Raw genomic sequence first — 20127 nt, 5'->3', positions numbered from 1 at the left:
AGCCCCGGGGCTGTGCTCACGGTGGGCTCGGGCACTGCCTCCCCCCACAGCCCCAGCTCGTTCCTGGCTGTCCCCCGGCCGTGAGCTCCGATGGGCTCCGCCGGTGCCAGCGGGAGGCTCTGGGGGTACGGGGCACACACGGGGGGTTCAGATCGCTCCCCAGCTTCCAGCGGCACCCGCTCCCCTCCTGCCCTGGGTTTGTCTCTTCCCTTCTTCTGGACGAGGTCACCGGGGCTGTTGCTGCTCCCAGCGGGCTCTCGGGGTGTCTTTGTCGCCTTTAAGCTGCTTTTTCCTCCCTTGGGGCTCCCAGTCCCGCTCCCCGCGGCTCCCTGGCTCGGCGGCTCCTTGCTCCGGGATTTTGGGGCAGATTTGCGGGGAGCGGGGCCGGGCTCCGTCCGTTCCCCGCGGCTCCGCGGCTCCTTCTCCCGGACCACCCTGGCTCGGTGCTTCTCGATCACCACCTTCACCCCTTCCCGCAGCCTCTGGGGCACATCCTCCACCTCCTCGGGGTGCAGGTCCAGGCTGCGGGCCACGTCCTGCACGGCACCGGGGGCAGCAGGGCCGGTACCGGGGGCCGGGCGGGGACGCGGCGCTGGGCTCCGCTCCGGGGCGCTGCCGCTGGCGGCGGAGGGCTGAGGGTTCGATACCGGTGCGCTGGCGGGGCTCGGGCGTGCCGCTGAACCTCGGTCACTGCTCGGGACGGGCCGCGCGGTGCTGCCGGGGCCCGGCCCGGGGCTCGCTGCCGGCGCGGCCTTGCAGTGCGGGAGGTGCGCGCGGAGCCGCTTGAAGGGCCGCCCGCAGTGCGGGCACAGCTCCGTCCCCGCCGCCATTACCGGCACCGGAACCGCCCCGGTGACGTCACAAAGCCCGCCCGCGCGGCGGCGCTGTGACGTCACAATGTCCCGGCCCCCCGCCCCGGCGCACGCCGTGACGTCACGGGGGCGAGGCGGCGGAAGCGGCGGCAGCGGCGGAAGCGGCGGTCGGGGCCGGGCAGGGCCGCGCTGCCGCCCCTCAGCGCGGCCTCCGCCCCTCGGCGCGGCCTCCCCCGCTCAGCGCGGCCCCTCCGCCCGCCCCGCCGCGCTCCCGCCCGCCATGAGCTGCCGGCAGCCGCTGCCGAGCGAGCGGGGAGCGAGACAGAGGTGCGTGAGGGCGGCGCGGCCTGCGCGGGGGAAGGAGGGGCCGCGCTGAGGGGAAGGGGAAGGGGAGAGCGGGCACCGAGCGCTCGGAGGGTTCAGCGGGGCGGCGGGGGTCGGGGAGGCTGGGGGCGCTCCGGAGGGTGAGGGGATGGAGGGGATGCGGGGGAGGAAGCTGAGGGATCGTGGGGCGAGTGGGAGCTGGGGGGCTGAGGGGGATCGTGGAGTCGGGGAATGGGGTGGGAAACCCTAAAGCCCGTCCTGTACCACCCCTGGCACGGGATGTGGGGAGAAGCTGAGGGATCGTGGGGCAGGTGGGAGCTGGGAGGTTGTTTTTGGGGGGACCGTGGAGTCGGGGAAATGGGGTGGAAAACCCTAAAGCCCGTCCCGTGCTCCCCCTACCACGGATATGGACACCTTCCATAGCCCATGGACACCTTCCATAGCCCACGGACACCCCAAGCCCCGTCCAAGTGCCGAGGTCACTGCAGGGGTTGGCAAAGGAAGGAGCCAGAGGCTCCAGAGGAGAATCCCTTCCCCAAGAGCGATCCCGGACAGACGGACAGCGCTCGGTGCCTGCCCTCCCAGGGATGGGGAGCAGCGAGGCAGCTCCGGGCTGTAGGCGTGGGCCACAGCCTGCTGCACAGAAAGGAGCCGGTTATAAATACCTATAAATGCCTCCCTCCAGTCTGTTTTGACTCATTCGAGCACGGGTTAATTTTAGGCGCACCAAAACGGCTCCATCCCGTGTTTTTTTGGATCCTGGCTGACTCGTCGTGTTTGTAGGGTGGGGAGGAATCGTTTGATGTTTGTGTGGGAATTGTGGGAGGCTGCTGGGGAGCAGCTGCTGAGTTGGTGGCACAGAATTGCCAGTCATGGGCTGGGAGTGACCTTCAGCCCCATGCAGTGCCACCCCTGCCACGGGCAGGGACACCTCCCACTGCCCCAGGTTGTCCCAGCTCCTGTCCAGCCTGGCCTTTGAGGCGTTCCCTTTATCTCCTGGAATCTGGGAATATCAGCACTGCCCCCACCCCACTGTCCTCCTCCAAACTCTGCTTTGCCTCGATGCCTGCCAAGATCTGGATAAAAATCAGGTTGAAACCTGCACCCACCGTGCCAGACAGTGCAAGGTGCCATGAGAGGGCGGGAGATACATCAGAGATGGCGAAGAGTTTGTTTTCCACGAGGTGTTTCCTGACAGAACCTCGTTTCCACCCGGGCAATGTGGTTGCTTTGGAATGTGACTCCAAACCCTGTCAGAGGGGAGGGGCTGAAGAGTCCTTGTGGGGTGGTGTGATAATTGGAGATGTGGCCAGTGCCACTCGTCCCAGGGCTGTCCCCAGCCTGTCAGGTGTCACCCTGAGCCCAGGGATTATTTTTACATCTGCAAGGCTGGCAGTTGTTAAATGAGTTTATTTAGAAGGATGGTTTTAATCCACATCCCTTATTCTGATAGGAAACATCCTGTGAGCAGCAGGATCCTTTTCTCTGGGGCACGTCAGAGCCCACAGCACCTCAGGGGGCTGGGGACACCCTGCATTCATTTATCAGGTGTCCCTGCCCTTTCTGGGTGCCTTCAGAGCACAGAGCAGGAGTGGATCAGTGAGCTGATCATTTCCTCTCCCCTGCAGGAAGAGGAGAAGGAATGGCAATGAAGAGGATGGTCACGTTCCCCAGAGCAAACGTAGCACCAGGAGCTCTGTCCTGCAGGACTCGTGGGACACTGAGGTGAGAGCCTTCCCAGGCAAACCCAGGCTGCATTCCAACAGCAGCTGGAATATCTGTGCTTTTATTTTCATTTTTATTTCATAGCTTTGTGAGGTTTGACTTGGTGACATCAGAGATTGAAATCAGTTTGGAAATCAGCATTTCCAGTGAGCCTGCTTATGGCCTGGCCTGAATATTTCTGGGAAGAAATTTCAAATCCTGCCTTGCAGCACCCAGGGAAAGAATTTGCAGCTTTTTGGTTTTGGTTTGGGCTGAGCTGTGCCCACAGATGGGGGGCTGTGTCCCTGGGCTCACTCTGCCTGACCATCAGCTTTGCCTTTCCTCACCGTGAGGTGATTATTTGTGGCACAAAGACAAAACACATTCCAGGCAGGCCTTATCTGATGTGCAAAAAATGCTCTGATAGAGCTGCTCAGTTTAAGCAAGACAAACTCAAAACTCATTGTTTTTTCTCATATTTTCCTTTTTTTTTCCTGGATATGGCATAAACTCTCTTGTTGTCTTACCCCTCACCAGACAGGTGTTCTCTCAGTGCAATTTGACATTTTTTTTTCTTTTAAAAAAAATAAAAATTACTGATTTCCCAACTGCTGCCAGATGTCACCTGGGTGAATCACCTGCAAATTCACTGTGAGCAATGTCCTTGTGTTGTAAAACATTCATGGAAAAAGGGTGCAGAGCACTCTGAAGTTAATGAAATTAATTTCTTTGAACGTTTTGGAAATATCCTCGGTGTTTTAGAGCCTCCTCACTTTGAAGGTGGATTGTAATGAGCAATTACAGTCTGAATTATTATGGAATTACCTCAATTATTCAACTGTTAGTTGTACTTTGCAGAAAACATTTAGTTGCTATGTAACTTTGAGCTCTTTTACAATCTGGAAATGGTTTCAGATGATATTTCTACATTCCTGTTGTGAGGAGGACTCTCTCTTAAGCTGGACAAGTGGATGATGTGACAGGACACTGCTGGAAATGCTCTAGGAGCTGCTGTCCATCACAGAGGAACCCCCTGGGATGAAAGCTGCTGTGTTTTCAGGAGGGAAACTTTGCATTTTGGGCTTTGCTGGGAGCAGCAGCCCTGGTTTGTGCCACCTGACCCTGAGTCCCTTGTCCCACAGGTCAGAGCCCTCCGTGTGTGTAGGGTAGTTAAAGCCAAAGCGGCTTTGTGGCGGGAGGAGGACGGATTTAGTGTGGAACGAGGGATTGCAGTGGGACTAATGAAATTAAGGATATCAGGAGAACCTCCCGATGGTGAGTGGCAGAAGCAGCACCTTTGCTTGGAGTGTGAGCACCTGGTGATGGGGCAGGGCTGGCAGTGCCCACACACGAGGGTGACAGCAGCCTGGTTCCTGCCAAGGTCACTGCTCAGCCTGACAGAGACTCTGCTTCTTGCATGCACTTGCCTGGCAAAGCCTGGTTTTAACTCATTAAACCCTGGTGTGAGGCAGGGAGGAGCTCTCACTGCCGAGGAATGTGGGCACAGCTTCTCAAACAGCATAGAACAGAATTCCCAATGTTTTCTCCTGATGAATGGAGCTTTTTTTTGCTTTTTGGTTTTTTTGGCTTGTTTTCTTGTCAGATCCCTCAACTGAGCATGCCCAGAAATTCAAGCCACGAGATTAAATCTGTATTATTCCAACATTTGGTTAAGGACTTCCTGTGCCAAAGGGAGAAATCCTTGTGCTCATTGTGCACAAGTGCTTCCGATTGGTGCTGCTTGGAAAGTCTCAGCCAGTTTGCAACGCTTGGATTTAGTTCCCTGACACTTTGCTGTGTGCAAAGACACCTCTAGCTGGTTAAAAACCCCCCTGGATTTGGGATATTGTCTGGGAAAGGGGGAGGGGGAGCAATTTGTGACTTCCAAGAGCACAGGAGAGTTGCTTTTCATGACAGTGCATTGCACACCTGCTTTTTGTGAAACATTACCCAAAGTCCTGATTCCTCTGGGCTGTTTTGGTTCAGACTGACTGTTCCCTGTTGCAGAGCGAGGCCTCTGAGAACACAGCCTCAGGATGGGCAGTCAGGCAGTGTTTTAAACCTGATGGCAGTCAAGCAGTGTTTTTTGCCAGGATCTGTTCCTGTTTTTTTTGTCTTGCATGTTTTGCTCTGGAGAATGAGGTGAAGGGAGGTTTTTCCTCAGTGGCAGTTCAAACCTGGGCTGTTCTGTGATGTTACCCCTCAGTCCCTGACTTTGAGTCCCACTGCTCATCCAAATCACATCCAGTTCCAAAGGATTTGCTGTTTTCTCCCTCTGGATTGGCCTTTCACCCAGGACAGGCAGCACTTCCAGCTTTGACGGGGTGGAAACAGATTCTCTTCAATCTCCAGCAGTGCTGCTTTTTGGGCACTTGCTGTCAGGATGTGCCATTCCTGGTGCTCTGGAGAAGCCACTCAGAGGTGACAGCCACCCTGAGGGTGACAGAAACCTCTGCCCTGGGCTCAGTCCTGGCCAGGCACAGCCACGGGGCTGCAGCTGCAGCCAGGGTTAAACATTAGCAAGGCAGAGCCTTTGCCACGGAATTTCCCTTCCTGTTCAGCCTGTCCTCCCTTTTCCAGGAGCTCAGCTGTGTTGTTTGCCCTGTATTTGGTTAGAAATCCATTGCTTGTCCCCAGGTGAAGCCAGGAGAGGTTGCAGTGGATCCTCCAAGGGCAACGCTGAGGTTGCAGTGGATCCTCCAAGGGCAACACTGAGGTTGCAGTGGATCCTCCAAGGGCAATGCTGAGGTTCCCAGCTGTGCTCTGCAGCCTGGGCAATCACCAGTGCAAACCCTTTGCTCTCCTTTTCGCAGGGAAGGAAGCGAGTCTGAGTGTTCTGGCTGACCCTTTCCTTCCTGAACAACTTCTGCAAACCCCAGTTTCTCATAGTTCCTCTTTGTTCTGGCCAGGAGTGAAACTGCTGGGTTCTTGGCACAGATCAAATCAAAGTTCTTGTCCCCCACTATCCAGGGAAGGGCTGCTCTTCAGTCCTGGCTAAAACCAGCTCGTGGCTCTGTTAAACTCCTCTTGGAAGGCATTGAGAGCGGCAGGGGTCGAGTGACTCTTTCTCCAGTTCCTGTCCCAAGAGATTGTCCCAGATCTGCACATTTAACAGGACATTTGTTTGTTTTAAAACTTGAAGTGTGATGCTAAGGCTTAATGAGCCCAGTAAACCTTGAAGATGCCCTTTTGATAGCTAAAGTATTCATAAATATCACCGGGCTGCTTTCCTTTGGCCCTGTAAAGCTTTGTTGATGCCTGTCTTGCTGACTTGATGACTTTAAGGATTCTTTTCTTGTCTGATTGTAGTCCAAATGCGTTTCAGAATGTGCACCACAGCCCGGGGACATGGTAGGTGTTCCATGTGATGTGGGCAATGGTGAAGGGGTGCCAGTGCTAGTGAACCTTTGCCTTAGAGAACTGGAAATAAAGAGGGTCTGACAAACCTTTCCATCTGTCACCAGCCTGAGGTGTCAGAAGCACGTCCCAGGACACGCTGCCAGCTTTGAGATGCACAAAATACTCACTACTAACAGCTGGGAAATGTTTGTTGAGATGTGAAACGTGAGCAGCAAGCCAGGCCAGGTTCTCATTTGGATTTTTACCTTGATTTGCAGAAGGTGGCTGTAACGAAGCTCACTAAGGAGCGCAGACTAAAAGGAAACAAAGTGTCCTGTGCGGTGGGTTTCTCTCCGAGGCTGCTGTGACCCCTCAGCATCGCGTGTGACTCTTTGTGCTGCTCTGCAACAGCAGCTGCGCTGCCCAGCACCACCCCCAGCTCCTCCCTGTCCTGCCGGGGCTCTCTCCCTCTCTAGATGTAGGTGGAGGAGCTGGTTGCTCCGTGGTTCCATCTGTGCTCCCTCGGGAATGACCCCGCTGTGTGTTTTTCTCCCCTCGCAGCCCGGGGCCCTTGGCTTGGCTTGCTGTGCTCCCACAGAGCTGAAGCATTTTTGGTGCTTAGCAAAACAAAGGAATTTGTCAGGGTTGGATGGTCAGGATCGATGGTGGATCAGGGCCGGGGGGAGGGTTGTGTTCCACCCAAACAGTGGAACATATCCACAGTGCCTCCCTCCCTGGGCACTGCACACGCTGCTGGGTGTGTGATTTACTCCAGACATGCTAGTGGGTGCAGTTTGCACCATTCCTGATTTACACACACACACACACACACACACTGCTGGGTGCAGTTTGTACCAATCCTGATTTACACACACACACACACTGCTGGGTGCAGTTTGTACCATTCCTGATTTACACACACACACACTGCTGGGTGCAGTTTGTACCATTCCTGATTTACACACACACACACACACACACACACTGCTGGGTGCAGTTTGTACCATTCCTGATTTACACACACACACTGCTGGGTGCAGTTTGTACCATTCCTGATTTACACACACACACACTGCTGGGTGCAGTTTGTACCATTCTGATTTACACACACACACACACACACACACACTGCTGGGTGCAGTTTGTACCATTCCTGATTTACACACACACACTGCTGGGTGCAGTTTGTACCATTCCTGATTTACACACACACACTGCTGGGTGCAGTTTGTACCATTCCTGATTTACACACACACACTGCTGGGGGCAGTTTGTACCATTCCTCATTTACTCCACACACACTGCTGGGGGCAGTTTGTACCATTTCTGATTTACACACACACACTGCTGGGTGCAGCTTGCACCAATCCTGATTTACACACACACACTGCTGGGGGCAGTTTGTACCATTCCTGATTTACACACACACACACACTGCTGGGGGCAGTTTGTACCATTTCTGATTTACTCCAGGTGAAGCCCTTCTGGAAGTGGTTCTGACTGGTAAATCCCTGAGGATTTAATGAAATTTGTCCTCTTCTGATGGACAAGCTGTGACTTGTGTGGCTTAATCCTTACAAAAATATCGATTTTTTTTAGCTGCTGTCACTTACTCTGTCTGCTTTTATGAATCATTTATGGGATTGACTCACCCAAATATTTGCAGGTCCTGACCAGCAGATCACACAAACTAAAACTGGAACTAATGGAACCTTTCCTTAGCAGCCCTTAAAATGGTGTTTTATGTCTTTGAATCCCTTATGATGATGGCAAATGCTCTTCCAGCCATTCCCACGAAATGTGGTTGTCCTAAATGCTGGCAAATGAGCCCTGGACTCTTATCTCAGTCAAATGCTGAGTTCTTTTCCCTGCATGAGCAATTCCTCAGTGCCCGTTCTTCCTTCACTGTCATGTCAAGTAAATTGGTGTGGAATTGCTGTGGAACACTTCCAGTTAACACTGCCATGGAGTGCTTAAGTGGGAGAAGAGTACTTGATGGTAGGGTGTCACTATCGGACACGCAAGAATGCAAGCACACCATGGTTCTCCAGGTGAAGGAAGAAAGAGGAAGTTTATTCTCTGACTCCAACATTTATAGTTTTCCAAAAGTGACAGTGGATTGGAGGGTGACAGTGACACCGCTCCAATGACACTGGTCAAACCAGCAGTCCATCAACTTTCTCCTCCTCCATAAAAGAAGACAAAGCAATCAGTTATTTACAGAAAGTGTCTGGAAAAGTTCACCACAAGAATGTCCATATCAGAAGGCCTAGAAAATCTTAAAAAACCAGGGTGACAGTAGGGTGTTCAAAGACTTAAAGTGGGTCCTGTGTGCATTTGTTTCTCACAGCCTCTCGCTTTGGATGCTTCAGATCTCACTTTAGGGTTGCCTTGTAGGCAAGTGCTTTGCATGGTGCCCCCCCCTCAAACCTGTGCTAGAGCACAAGTGCCAACCCTGCCCTGCCTGCACTGACACTGCAGCTCCCTGGGAATGTTCTTTATTTTCCAATTCTCGGATCACCCCAGCAAACTTCACTAGTGCAAACGTGGGCTTGGGGGCAGAGCTGAAGGGTTTAACTGGGGGGGAATGAAATCCAACACCCTGGAGGTCACTGAACCCCGGGTGAAGGCTTGTCCCTTCAGCTCTGTGACACTGGCGTGGGCAACAACAACCTCTCCGTGCCAAGGTGGATTTAATCAGTCCATCGGGCTGGAAATGTGGAAGGGAGGGGTTTATCCTAAAGGTTTGCTTCTGTGGGGTGAGGAAGAAGTGTCTGATGTTGCTGTTCACCCTCTGTGTGTCGCAGTCCTCCAGCAGCGACAGCGGGAGCAGCAGCAGCAGCAGCTGTAGCAGCAGCAGCATCAACAGCCCCGACAGAGCAGAGTCCAGCCTCAACCCCAGGATTGCAGGATCCAGCCCTGTCTCCTCCCAGCCCTTCCACGAGCAGTCTGCACTAAGCCAAGGTCCTTACTTCCACATCAACCAGATCCTGAAGGAAGCCCACTTCCACAGCCTACAGAGCCGGGGACGCCTCCCTACATGATGACCCAGCAGCTCCCTGCCTTCTGTGAAGGGACAGCACTGTGTAGATTTGATATTTCAACTTCAAAGTTTGTTAAAATGGAATTGCACAAAATTGCCTGTTGCCTTTTCAGTCTATATTTGAAATAACAGGTTAACAGGAGATTGTTTACTTGTGGTTTGCTGCACTATTGCAATGCAAAAGGGGCTTTGAAGCAATTTTTATAGGATTCTTTTTGGGGTGGTTCTAAAGTACGTGGCAAGAGGAGACTGAGGAGTCCACATGTGTGTTATAGGATTGCAGACTGTCCAATTCCAATCGACTGCCTAATCTGTTTGTTAGCAAGTTGTTGCTTTCTGTAAAGTTCTCTTAAGCGTTCCTCTTCAGTTTTATAAGTCTTTTTTTAATTTCAATAAACTAGTTAAAAAATGATTTGGCAACATAATTTTTTGAGCATTTAGAGTTAGTGAGAATAGGAGCAGCGAGTGCAGGTGCTTAGGCCTGTGAGCTCCCACCCAGCTCAGGGTGATGAGGCTTCTCTCATGAGCTTCACTGCTGCACGACTGGAAAGGAAATGTGAAATGAGAGCCAGGACAGGTCGGGCAGGTGCTGCAGGGGCCTCTCAGGGCAGGGTGGTGGTGCCTGGAGGACACAGGCGTCTTACCCTGCTCCAGCACCCCTTCCCAGCTGTGAAATGTTTTGTTTTCTGTTAGCGTCTAGGTTGTTTTGGCTTTTTTTTTTCCCCTTTAATTTGATTTTAACAATGTAAGGCTAGGAGGTGAAAGAGCAGCTCCACCTCTGTTGCAGCAGCCAGGGGACAAGGACGATCCAAGCTGTGCCTGCTTCCCATGCCACGCCCTGCTCTGAGGATGGGAATCCTGACAATCCCAGAGGTGTCACCGAGGGGACAGACAGACGCATCTCAGTGAAGACAAACACCCAGAGCAGTTTTATTGCTTGCTGCCTCACTTGGTCATGCCCGAGAGCCAGCCCAGCTTGAAGAGGGACGGGGCCGCCGCGTCCTCGTCGTCGGTGAGGAGCTGCCGGAACAGCGAGCCCGGCCGTGCCTCGTCCTCCCTGGGCAGCACAGCAGCTGCAGCCTGGCCCTTTGGGAACACAAAAGTGACTGTGACTGTCACAGCACCCCCGGGGCTCCCTCTGTCCCCTCAGCAGCACAGGGCACGCAGCCGAGCGGTGGCACTGCTGGGGGAGTGACAGACACACAGCTCGCTGCTGGTAGCAACAGGCACTTGGCAGATGTCACTCAATGCTCATAAAACCCCAGTGAACACTCAGCAAAACCCTTAGAGCGAGGGATCACAGCGTGGCAGAAGCACAGCTGGTGCCCTTGCAGGAGCTGTTCTTGGAGAACTGCAGATTTGAACCTCTCCAGAAGAGTTTTAGCATTGAAGGAGGAGCAAGCATCTGGCAGGGATCCTGGCAAGTGTGGCTAGCACAGGACACGGGTGTGCTGAGCACAGCACAGAGCTGAGGGGAGTGACAGAACGAGCCAGACATCACTGCACACTTCTATGCTCTAGTCCAACTGAGCTGTGAGAGGTAAGGAATACCTTTGCTGGGAAGTTTTGGGCTTTTAAACACCCCTTCTGCTGGGTTTGGTCCTTAAGGGCTCCAAGAAATGGAGAAGGAGAGTTGCAAATTGAACATCATCTCAAATGACACTGGTAAAACCAGGCCTTGACCTCTTTGTCTTGGCTCTTGTCAACTCAACAACTTGTCCCAGTTGCCAAGACCACCAGGGATAGATTAGGCTGGTAATAAGTAAAGGAAACATGAATTGCTGCTTCCCACAGCAGTGAGGTGTTCCTTGGCTCTCACCCAGCACACAGAGCTCCATCTAAGCAGATGTTTTAAACTGGGGGAAATGGAGCAACAGAAAGATTGGCTGCTACAGCTCAGCACCAGGGGAGCAGCAGCAGGACACTCCTCACACAGCTGGGGTACCTGGCCAGGCCTCCTCGGGGTTACAGGGCAGCATCCCACTGCAAAGGAGTTCAAGCATTAGCTACTGTCCTTCAGCCTTTCCTGCAGCCCTCTTTAATGAGCTTTGGTGCATTGCCCTCATCCATGTCAGCCCCCACTGCCCCTGCAGTGGTTTTTGCTTGCCACAGAGCAGTGGCCCCAAAACCACAGGGGCAAAGGGTGGGTGGGGTTTGGAGGCTCCTGGAGAAATCCACCCCATCCCCTGCTGTGCTGCCATAATGATTCATTTTACTGAAAATAAAAATCAGGTGAAATAATGTTTGGCTGCTTTCTTCTTTGCCCATAAACTCCAGTGTCAAGGGGACAATGAATACTGGGAAAATATTCCTGTTTTTACAGCTCGGTTCAAACACCAACCTGGACTCTTTCTGTGCTCCTGGCAGTGGACTTGCTCTTCCGTGAGCTCGACATGCTCAGTGGCAGGAGTCCAAACCTTAAGAAATGGAAGAAAGAAATGTGGGAAGCAGCAATTCCAGAGCAGCTTCCCAGAGGAAGGAGAATTCTTGGAAGAGCTGGGTGCCTCACCTGATCTGGCTGGATGCTAAGGGCAGGATGTTGTGCAGCTCCTGCGAGCTCAGAGCGCCGCCCCTGCTCGTGTACTGGTTCTCTGTCCCAGTCAGCAGCCCAAAGAGAACCTGCAAGGCACCAGGAGAGGCTTGGATTTGGGGAAGAGAAGCTGGAAAGCACCAGGATTTGGGGAAGAGAAGCTGGAAAGCACCAGGATTTGGGGAAGAGAAGCTGGAAGGGACCAGGATTTGGGAAGAGAAGCTGGAAGACACCAGGATTTGGGGAAAAGAAGCTGGAAGGCACCAGGATTTGGGGAAGAGAAGCTGGAAGGGAGCAGGATTTGGGAAGAGAAGCTGGAAGGCACCAGGATTTAGGGAAGAGAAGCTGGAAGGGACCAGGATTTGGGAAGAGAAGCTGGAAGGCACCAGGAGCTGCTTGGATCTGGGGTTCCTGCAGAGCTGACCCCACAGTACGTGGTGAATCCTCTGGCACACCATCAGCACTGAGTGTGAACACAAAGTGCCTCTCTCTCCCCCCTCTTAACTCTGGTGTTAATTATTCCCACAGCTGAGTCCCAGACCTGTTTCAGCACTACTTAACCCAATTAGTGTTGCACAGGCTCCAGTGAATCCTGTCAGATAAAGTTCAGGCAGCCCCACAGCGGGGCCGGGCAGCCGGCTCAGCCAGCTCCTCTTATCTTCAGCTGGCACTGAACACTCTTCCCCTTTGCAGGCAAGTGCCAGTGCTTATCTTGAGGCACTAAGCAGTTCAAAGGCAGCCCAGCTGCCCTGCTGCAGGCATTGAGCAGTGTCCCTGCTGCTCCAGCCCTGCTCCCTACCGAGGTTCTCTGCACCAGGCGGTTCAGGTTGCTGCTCAGGTGTGGGGTGAAGACATCCAGGTCAAAGGGATCGATGTGTCCCTCCAGGAAGTCGATGACCTTCTCAATCCTGCAGGCAGAGCAGAGAGCTCCTGTCAGGGGTGACATCCCGGTGATGCCAGCTCTGAAGCAGCCAGGGATTTCCTGTCTGGGGTGACTGAGCCCAACAGGAATTAGTCAGCACAACAGCAGCTGCCCCAAGGCTTTCCAGCTCTTACACAACCCCAGCAGCAGGAACTGCTGCCCGTGGTACCCCCCAAGCTTTAACTCTTGGCTGGAAGCTCAACTGCTCTGTCCAGGGGCACCCTCTGAGGGTATCCCATGGACACAAGGAGGGGGATCAGCCCCTGGCCACAGAACCCCAGCCCTCCTCTGGTTTGAGGATGAGCTCAGTGTTTGTGCAGTGTCAGAGCTTGGAGCTTGCACTGGTTCAGGGCCCCCCAAAACCCTGCTGGAGGATGTGAACCCCAGAGTGCCATACCCAGAGTCCTGCTTGATCCTGCTGGGTTTTGTGTCCTCACTCTTGGCTGTCAGGATGATGCTGAGGTACCTCAGGTCGTAGAGTAACTGCAGAGCCCTGCTCTGGGTCAGGGGGAAGCTATCTGGCCTCTGCAAATGGGACAGGCAGGAATGGGGCTCCTCCCTGGCACAGGGCGGGCTGCCCAAGGAGCAACATCCGAGAACACCAAGCCCAAGGCACAACCAGAGTGAAATCCGGTGTCTGCCTCAGCTGTGGGGGAGCCAGGGTGAGTGTAAGGGTGTCTCCTTTCCAGCTATCAGGACAGGCACTGTAATGCTGTTTTTCTGTTCCAGGAGCTGGATGTGCCCCTGCATTCCCAGCCATCTTCTCCCTCCCATCCCACAGCCAGGTACCTTCTCCTGCTTCTGCTCCACCAGCTTTCCATAGGCATTCAGCACCTCTGCCATGCAGCTCCTGAGCAGCTCCTGCAGGGTCACCTTGGGCAGGGTGTGCCCACCAACCCTGTTCACCTCCTGGCACAGGCTGAACAGCAGGCACTGCACGTGCCACGAGGGCTGGGCAGGAGAACAGACTTCATTTGCAGCTGCTCTGTAAACTCCATTCCCCTCCACATCCCTTCAGCTGGCTGGTGGGAGTGTCCCATTCCTCAGCAGCCACAAAGCTCTGCCCCACAGCTCGGCTCAGGCACCTCACAGGGGCTGGGTTACTGACACCTCAGATTTTGGGTTACAGCAGCTCCCAAAGCCCCCAAAGACTTTACCAGACACTGAGTGCAGTGAGAACTCGCTGTTAATCTTGTGCCAGCACAGACCCTGCTCTGCCCACCCACTCCCTGGGGCTGTTCCTCCCTCACCTCCTGCATTCTCACCCAGCTGCTTTTCCCCTCAGATAACAGAATTCACTGGATAAGGCTCACTGCATTTCCCTGTCCAGCCCCTCCCGTGCTGTGCAAACACAGAGCTCACTCCAGCCTGGCCCCTCCTCCCCCTGCCACCTGCTCTGTCCCTCTGAGGTCCTTCCTGTGCCACCACCACACCCTTGGGAAGCCACCCGCCTCAGTTCCCTCAGGATTGCACAGTCCCACTGCTGCAGCCCTGTCCTTCAATGCATCCAGCTTCCATGGAACCTCTCTCCTGGGATCTCTGTGTTTAAACCAGGCCTAAGTCCTCCTCTGGCTCAGTTTTACAGGACCTGGGCCAACCTTCCTCATAGAGATAAACAGCAACAATGACCTATTTCCTTCCTCTGACCTCTGTCCTCACGAGGTGAGTGTCTCAGAGAGCACCACAGAGTGTTTGTCCTCTGCTGGTGACACCAAACACCCTCCCCAGCAGCTCAGCAAGTGGCTCTGGAGCCAGTGCTGGGCTCCTCCCACAGGCTGTCCCTCATACCTGCACAGGCAGCCGGATCTTGGATGTCACACTGCTCCCAGACTCGGTCTCCTCCTGGATTTCAATCTCGTCCCAGTTGGTGGCAGTGGCCAGGACAGAGCCAGCGGTGTCCAGCAGCAACGTGTGGGTGAAGCACTGAACCAGACCCTGGAGCACAACAACGAAAGCCCTGATCACAGGACACCTCCAACAGGGCCAAGGCCACCTTGCCTGTGACCTGCTGCAGCCCCCAGAGTGACCCTCATGGACACCAAGCCCCTGCAGCCACCCCTGTGACCGGGCAGCAGCACAGGGAGCTCTGGGCAGCCCCAGCGAGGGAACCCTCCCAAAAACCATCTGAGGAGGGAAACTTCTCCTTACCTTGGTGACAGCCGAGCTCCAGAGCTGATAAGCCACCAGGCTCTGCTGCAGGAGCTCTGCCTTCACCCCCTGCCACTGGGCCAGCTCGGGGGACACTTCCTGGGCCTTGCCCTTGCCCAGTTTCTTGGCAGAGCGCGGCTCCCTGGGCTCGGCGCCGCCCAGCCGGCCCAGCACGCAGCGCTGCAGGTGAGGGCACAGCTCGGGCAGGGCCTGGCACAGCCTGGCCATGAAGAGCACGGCGTTGAGCCTGGCATCCCCTGGGGCGTCCAGCTGGCTCTGGGCACTCTGGAGCTGCTCCTGCACGCAGCCCAGGAGGTGCTGGATGCAGGAGACGCAGCGGTCACGGAGCAGCCCCTGCACGGTGCCGGCGTCGGCGAAGCGGTTGAAGGCGGAGTGCGGTGGCTCCTTGGGGACACAGTCGTCCCCGGGGAGGTAGGACAGGACATCCTCCAGCCTGGCCTTCAGCTTGGAGTCCAGCGTGGAGCAGAAGCTCTGCACGCACGGGGTGAGCGCCTGTGCCTTCATGGCCAGCCCGCTCCTGGCGAAGGGCCCGCGCTGCCCCACGCTGACCCACGCCGCGTCCCCGGGCAGGTCCCCGGGGCTCTCTGACCACAGGAACAGGGCCACATTGTGCTCCAGCTGGATCTGCTTGCTCAGGGCACCGCTGCCACCTTTCACTTCCAACTCCTGCAAGGCTGCGGCCAGCAGCTGCTTGGAGCTGCTGGAAATGGAGTCGAAGCCTTCTTTGGTCAGAGTCTGCAACGGAACCAGGAGAAAAAGCCGATTTCAGTGTGCCACTGAAACCCATCCTCAGTGCATTGTGACACAACTCCTGGGGGTGCAGAGCAAGGCTCCCCAGGGCACAGCACCCACCTGCAGCCTGTCCAGGAAGAGCTCCTGCAGCAGCTCCTCCCAGAAGGACACAGGCCTGCCCAGCAGGCGCCGGCACACGGCCTCCCAGTTGTGGCTGCTGGACTCGCTGGACAGCAGCTCCCACACGGCATCACGGATCCCTGCCAGCCCCTTCATGCTCTTCACGTACACCAGCAGCGTCCTGACCCCTGTCCTGATGTCATCGCTGCACCTGGAGGCAAAGTTTCACCCCTGTGAGCGGGGTGAGGCCCTGGCCCAGGGTGCTGGATGTGCTGGGCTGCCTCTGGCTGCTTCAGTCGGGGTGAAGGATGAGGAGGATGAGGGGATGAGGAGGAAGCAGCCAGGCTGGGATTGCCCTGTCCCACTCACATGTTGATCCACTGCTGCAGGGTCTCCCTGAGGTACTCCTGGCTGATGGGGTGTGCCAGGGTCCGCAGGGCCGGCTGGAATTCCACCACGGACTCGGGCAGGTACTTGAACCAGCTGCTCAGCTTCAGATCCTCCTCCAGCACCCCTCCTCTCCCTGCAATCACAGCCAGGGCTCAGCCCAGCACGGGGCACCCTCCTGCCCACACACCTGGGCAGCTGCAGGCCTCACCTGCGGGGTTCTGGCCCGTGCTGCTCTCCAGGGTGGAGAAGAGCAACCCACAGGGCAGGGCAGGCTCTGGGGCCACCCCCTCGGGCACGGTGTAGAACAGAGCGTGGGCCTGGTACAGCGTGGTGGTGAGCAGCTCCATCAGGGAACACACCTGGGCTTTGATACCTGCGCCTGCAGAGAGGTGACTCTGAGCCGGGGCAGCCCCTCAGCACAGCTCAGTGGCACTGTGATCCCTTCCAGGAAGGGCTGGAGGGCAAAGGACTCAGCCTCGTGCCCCACCTGCTTCCCCACTACAGGTGGGCTTGGCCTAAGCCCCTGAGAACCGGTGATTTTTGTGCTGTTTTGCAGTGTCCCTGCCACCATGAGATTTACGGGAATCTCCCATCTTCCCATTCACCATCTTCCCAATTTATGGGAATCTCCCATCTTCCCAATTTATGGGAATCCCCCACCTTCCCATTCACCATCTTCCCATTTATGGGAGAATCTCCCATCTTCCCATTTACCACCTTCCCAATTTATGGGAATCACCCATCTTCCCATTCACCACCTTCCCAATTTATGGGAATCTCCCATCTTCCCATTCACCATCTTCCCATTTATGGGAATCTCCCATCTTCCCATTCACCACCTTCCCAATTTATGGGAATCTCCCATCTTCCCATTCACCATCTTCCCAATTTATGGGAATCTCCCATCTTCCCATTTTATGGGAATCTCTCCCATCTTCCCATTCACCATCTTCCAATTTATGGGAACCTCCCATCTTCCCACTCACCATCTTCCCAATTTATGGGAGTCTCCCCTCTTCCCAATTTATGGGAACCTCCCATCTTCCCAATTTAAGGCAATCCCCCATCTTCCCACCCACCACCTTCCCATACAGGGGAATCCCCCATCCTCCCATTTCTGGGACTCTCCCCTGGCTGCAGTGGGGCAGGCTCCCCCCGAGCTGCCCGGGGAGCAGCCCCGTGGCACTGACCGTGGTGGGGCTGGTTCAGCAGCTGCTGGATGGCCATTTTCCTGGCCAGCAGGAAGTCAGCCAGGGCCTGCCGTGGGGAGCTGTCCTCCAGCAGCATGATGGCACACAGGGCTTCTGCCACCGCCTGCTCCGAGCCCGTGGGGCAGCGCAGCAGGGCCTTGCTCTCCTGCAGGATGGTGGATCTGCCACAGGAACCAGCTGGGAGTCACTGCCCCAGCCACACCGTGTGCTGCCTGCCAAAGTGGGACTCCTCCCACTGCTATCTGGGTATTACAGGACTGGGGACATGGTTTATGTGCTAGCCTCGTGGGATGGCTTGGGTTCCCTGTCAGTCCTGTCCCGTTACCCGATGGAGCCCCCAGGATGTGCTGCTGGCCATGGGAGATTCCCTCACCTCCCTCTGTCCCTGCCTGCCAGCTTTCCAGGGCACTCCTGGGGCACTGTGCTCCCAGCCTGGCACCTGCCCTGGGCTCTCCTGTGGGATCCAGGTGCAGCTGCCTCAGGCAGAGCCTCCTGGCACAGGTGAAGAATTATCCCCCCACCTCGCTGCAGCTCATTTCTGTCCTGCCTTCCCTGGGCTGAGCAAGTCCCACTGACAGGGAGTGCTTGGGCTGGGAGGGAACTTCAGCATCCAGCACTTCCCAATCCCTAAACCAGGCAAGTCCCATCCAGCTTCCAGGATGGGGCACTGGGACACTTCCAGGGATGAGACAGCAAAACTTCTCTGTGTAACCTGAGAAGGGAGCTCTGCCCGGGGCTCATTCCCACCTCACCCAGGCTTCCCTCCTCACCCAGCCCTTCCCAATCCCTAAACCAGGCAAGTCTCATCCACCATCCCACCAGGATGGGGCGCTGGGACACTTCCAGGGATGGGACAGCCAAAAATTCTCTGTGGAACCTGTGCCACAGACTCATCCCCTCCTCACCCAGCCCTTCCCAATCCCTAAACCAGCCTGCTCCAACTCTCATCCAGCTTCCAGGATGGGGCACTGGACACTCAGATGTGACAGCCAAACCTCTGTGTAACCTGTGCAGAGCTTCCCTCCTCCCACCTCACCCAGCCCTTCCCAATCCCTAAACCAGGCAAGTCTCATCCACCATCCCACCAGGATGGGGCACTGGGACACTCCCAGGGATGTGACAGCCAAAACTTCTGTGGTAACCTGTGCCAGGGCTCACCCCTGCCACCCAGCCCTTCCCAATCCCTAACATGCTCCGTTCATCACCTGCCAGGAGGCACTGGACACTCAGGTGTGAGGGGGACACCACTCTTGTGTAGCTTGTGCCAGAGCTCATCCCTTCACCCAGCAGCACCCCCCCACTTCATCCAGCCCTTCCCAATCCCTAAACCAGGCAAGTCTCATCCACCATCCCACCAGGATGGGGCACTGGGACACTTCCAGGGATGTGACAGCCAAAGCTTCTGTGGGTAACCTGTGCCAGGGGCTCACCCCCTGCCCACCCAGCCCTTGCTGTGCCCGTTCCCGGCTCACCGGAGGTGGCTGGCAGCCGCCACCTGCCGCAGCAGGATGGGGAAGCGGGCCAGGACGGCGCTGGAGCGGGCCCGGGGGGTGTCGAGCTGCAGCTGGCGGCGCAGGTGAGCCCCGAGCAGGTGGAGCCGGGCCGCGGGCAGGTACCGGCCCCCGTCGACCGCCCCCCAGACCTGCTCGGGAACCTCCAGCAGCAGCTTCAGCTGAGCTGCAGCCCCATAGAAACTCTGGTGAGCCGGCGGGCGAACCTGGAGGGGATAAAAGAGGGGTAAAAATAGGGGATGAGTGGAGAGAACAAGGGGGAAAAGGGGGAAAGAGAGGATGGGGGGATAGGCAGGGGGATAAAAGAGGGGCAAAAATAGGGGATGAGTGGAGAGAAGAAGGTAGGCAGAGGAGGAGAAGGTGGGAAAGGGGTGAGAGCAGGAAAACGGGCCAGGCAAGGATATGGAGTGAGGGTAAAAGAGTGGATCCAACGGGGAAAAGAGGGGATGGAGGAATAGACAGGGGGATAAAAAAGGAGCAAAAATATGGGATGGGTGGAGAAGAGCAGGTGGGAAAGGGGTGAGAGCGGGAGAAAGGGCCAGGCAGGAGTGGGGGGAAAAGAACGGGTCCAAGGGGGAAAGAGGGGATGGGGGAATAGAAGAGGGGATAAAAGAGGGGCAAGAATAGGGGATGAGTGGAGAGAAGGTGGGAAAGGGGCCAGGTAGGAGTGGGGGAAAAAGAGTGGGTCCAAGGGGGAAAGAAGGAATGGGGGGATAGGGGGATAAAAGAGGGGCAAGAATAGGGGGTGAGTGGAGAGAAGAAGGGATGGAGGAGGAGAGGAAGGTGGGAGAAGGGGCCAGGCAGGGAGATGGAGCGGGGGGAAAAGAGCGGCTCCAAGGGGGAAAGAGGCCCCGAGGGGTCCCGTGGCCGCCCCGCTGCCCCTCACCGTGCCGGCGGGGCCGGGCCGGGCGGTGCCGCCCCGCTGCAGCCCCCTCACGGCGCCCAGCAGGCGCTCGGCGCTCCGCCGCATCTCGGCGATGGTGTCGGCCGCCTCGATGAGGTCCCGGTAGCGCTCGCCCACCATCTGCCGCAGCTCCTCCCGCTTCTGCTCGATGCCGGCGCGCAGCCGCCGCTCCACCGCCCGCAGCTCGGCCGCCGTGTGCGCCTCGAACAGCGCCTCGGCCTCGGCACCGCGCGCCGCCATCGCCGCCACGACACCGGCACCGGCACCGGGCCCGGCCTGCACAGCCGGGGCTGCCGCCGCCATCTTGGTCACGGGAAGGGTACGGCGCTTCCGGGCGTCACCGCGGGGCGGCGCCGCCATCTTCGTGCCGGGCACCTGGGAGTGTGGCCACGGCAGCACCGCCATATTTGTGCCGG

General features: G+C 56.5%; 2 protein-coding genes across 3 annotated transcripts; one reads left to right on the top strand and one right to left on the bottom strand.

Moving 5' to 3' along the window:
* The first annotated feature begins 1009 nt into the window (after positions 1 to 1009).
* FAM104A (family with sequence similarity 104 member A) lies at positions 1010 to 11463 on the top strand. Of its 2 annotated transcripts, XM_030962008.1 has the most exons (4): positions 1010 to 1139; positions 2765 to 2861; positions 6458 to 6520; positions 8987 to 11463. In XM_030962008.1, the coding sequence occupies exons 1-4, from the start codon at positions 1093 to 1095 to the stop codon at positions 9221 to 9223; spliced, it is 444 nt and encodes a 147-aa protein (XP_030817868.1). In that variant the 5' UTR covers positions 1010 to 1092; the 3' UTR covers positions 9224 to 11463. The 2 variants fall into 2 exon arrangements, with proteins under 2 accessions (XP_030817868.1, XP_030817869.1); XM_030962009.1 differs by lacking the exon at positions 6458 to 6520.
* COG1 (component of oligomeric golgi complex 1) lies at positions 9644 to 20014 on the bottom strand. The gene is made up of 14 exons (XM_030962005.1): positions 19694 to 20014; positions 18769 to 19013; positions 17276 to 17457; positions 16294 to 16464; positions 16065 to 16218; positions 15696 to 15906; positions 14823 to 15578; positions 14463 to 14609; positions 13464 to 13625; positions 13072 to 13199; positions 12552 to 12660; positions 11732 to 11841; positions 11564 to 11639; positions 9644 to 10308 (listed from the first exon to the last, which is right to left on the bottom strand). Exons 1-14 carry the CDS (start codon positions 20012 to 20014, stop codon positions 10168 to 10170), a joined length of 2913 nt encoding a protein of 970 aa, XP_030817865.1. The 3' UTR covers positions 9644 to 10167.
* Positions 20015 to 20127: the final 113 nt, after the last annotated feature.

This window comes from Camarhynchus parvulus, chromosome 18 (assembly GCF_901933205.1).
Source record: "Camarhynchus parvulus chromosome 18, STF_HiC, whole genome shotgun sequence".
In the NCBI taxonomy this organism is placed as follows: Eukaryota; Metazoa; Chordata; class Aves; order Passeriformes; family Thraupidae; genus Camarhynchus; species Camarhynchus parvulus.
The sequence above is the reverse complement of the archived record's forward strand: the minus strand, read 5'-3'. Positions and strand labels throughout refer to the sequence as shown.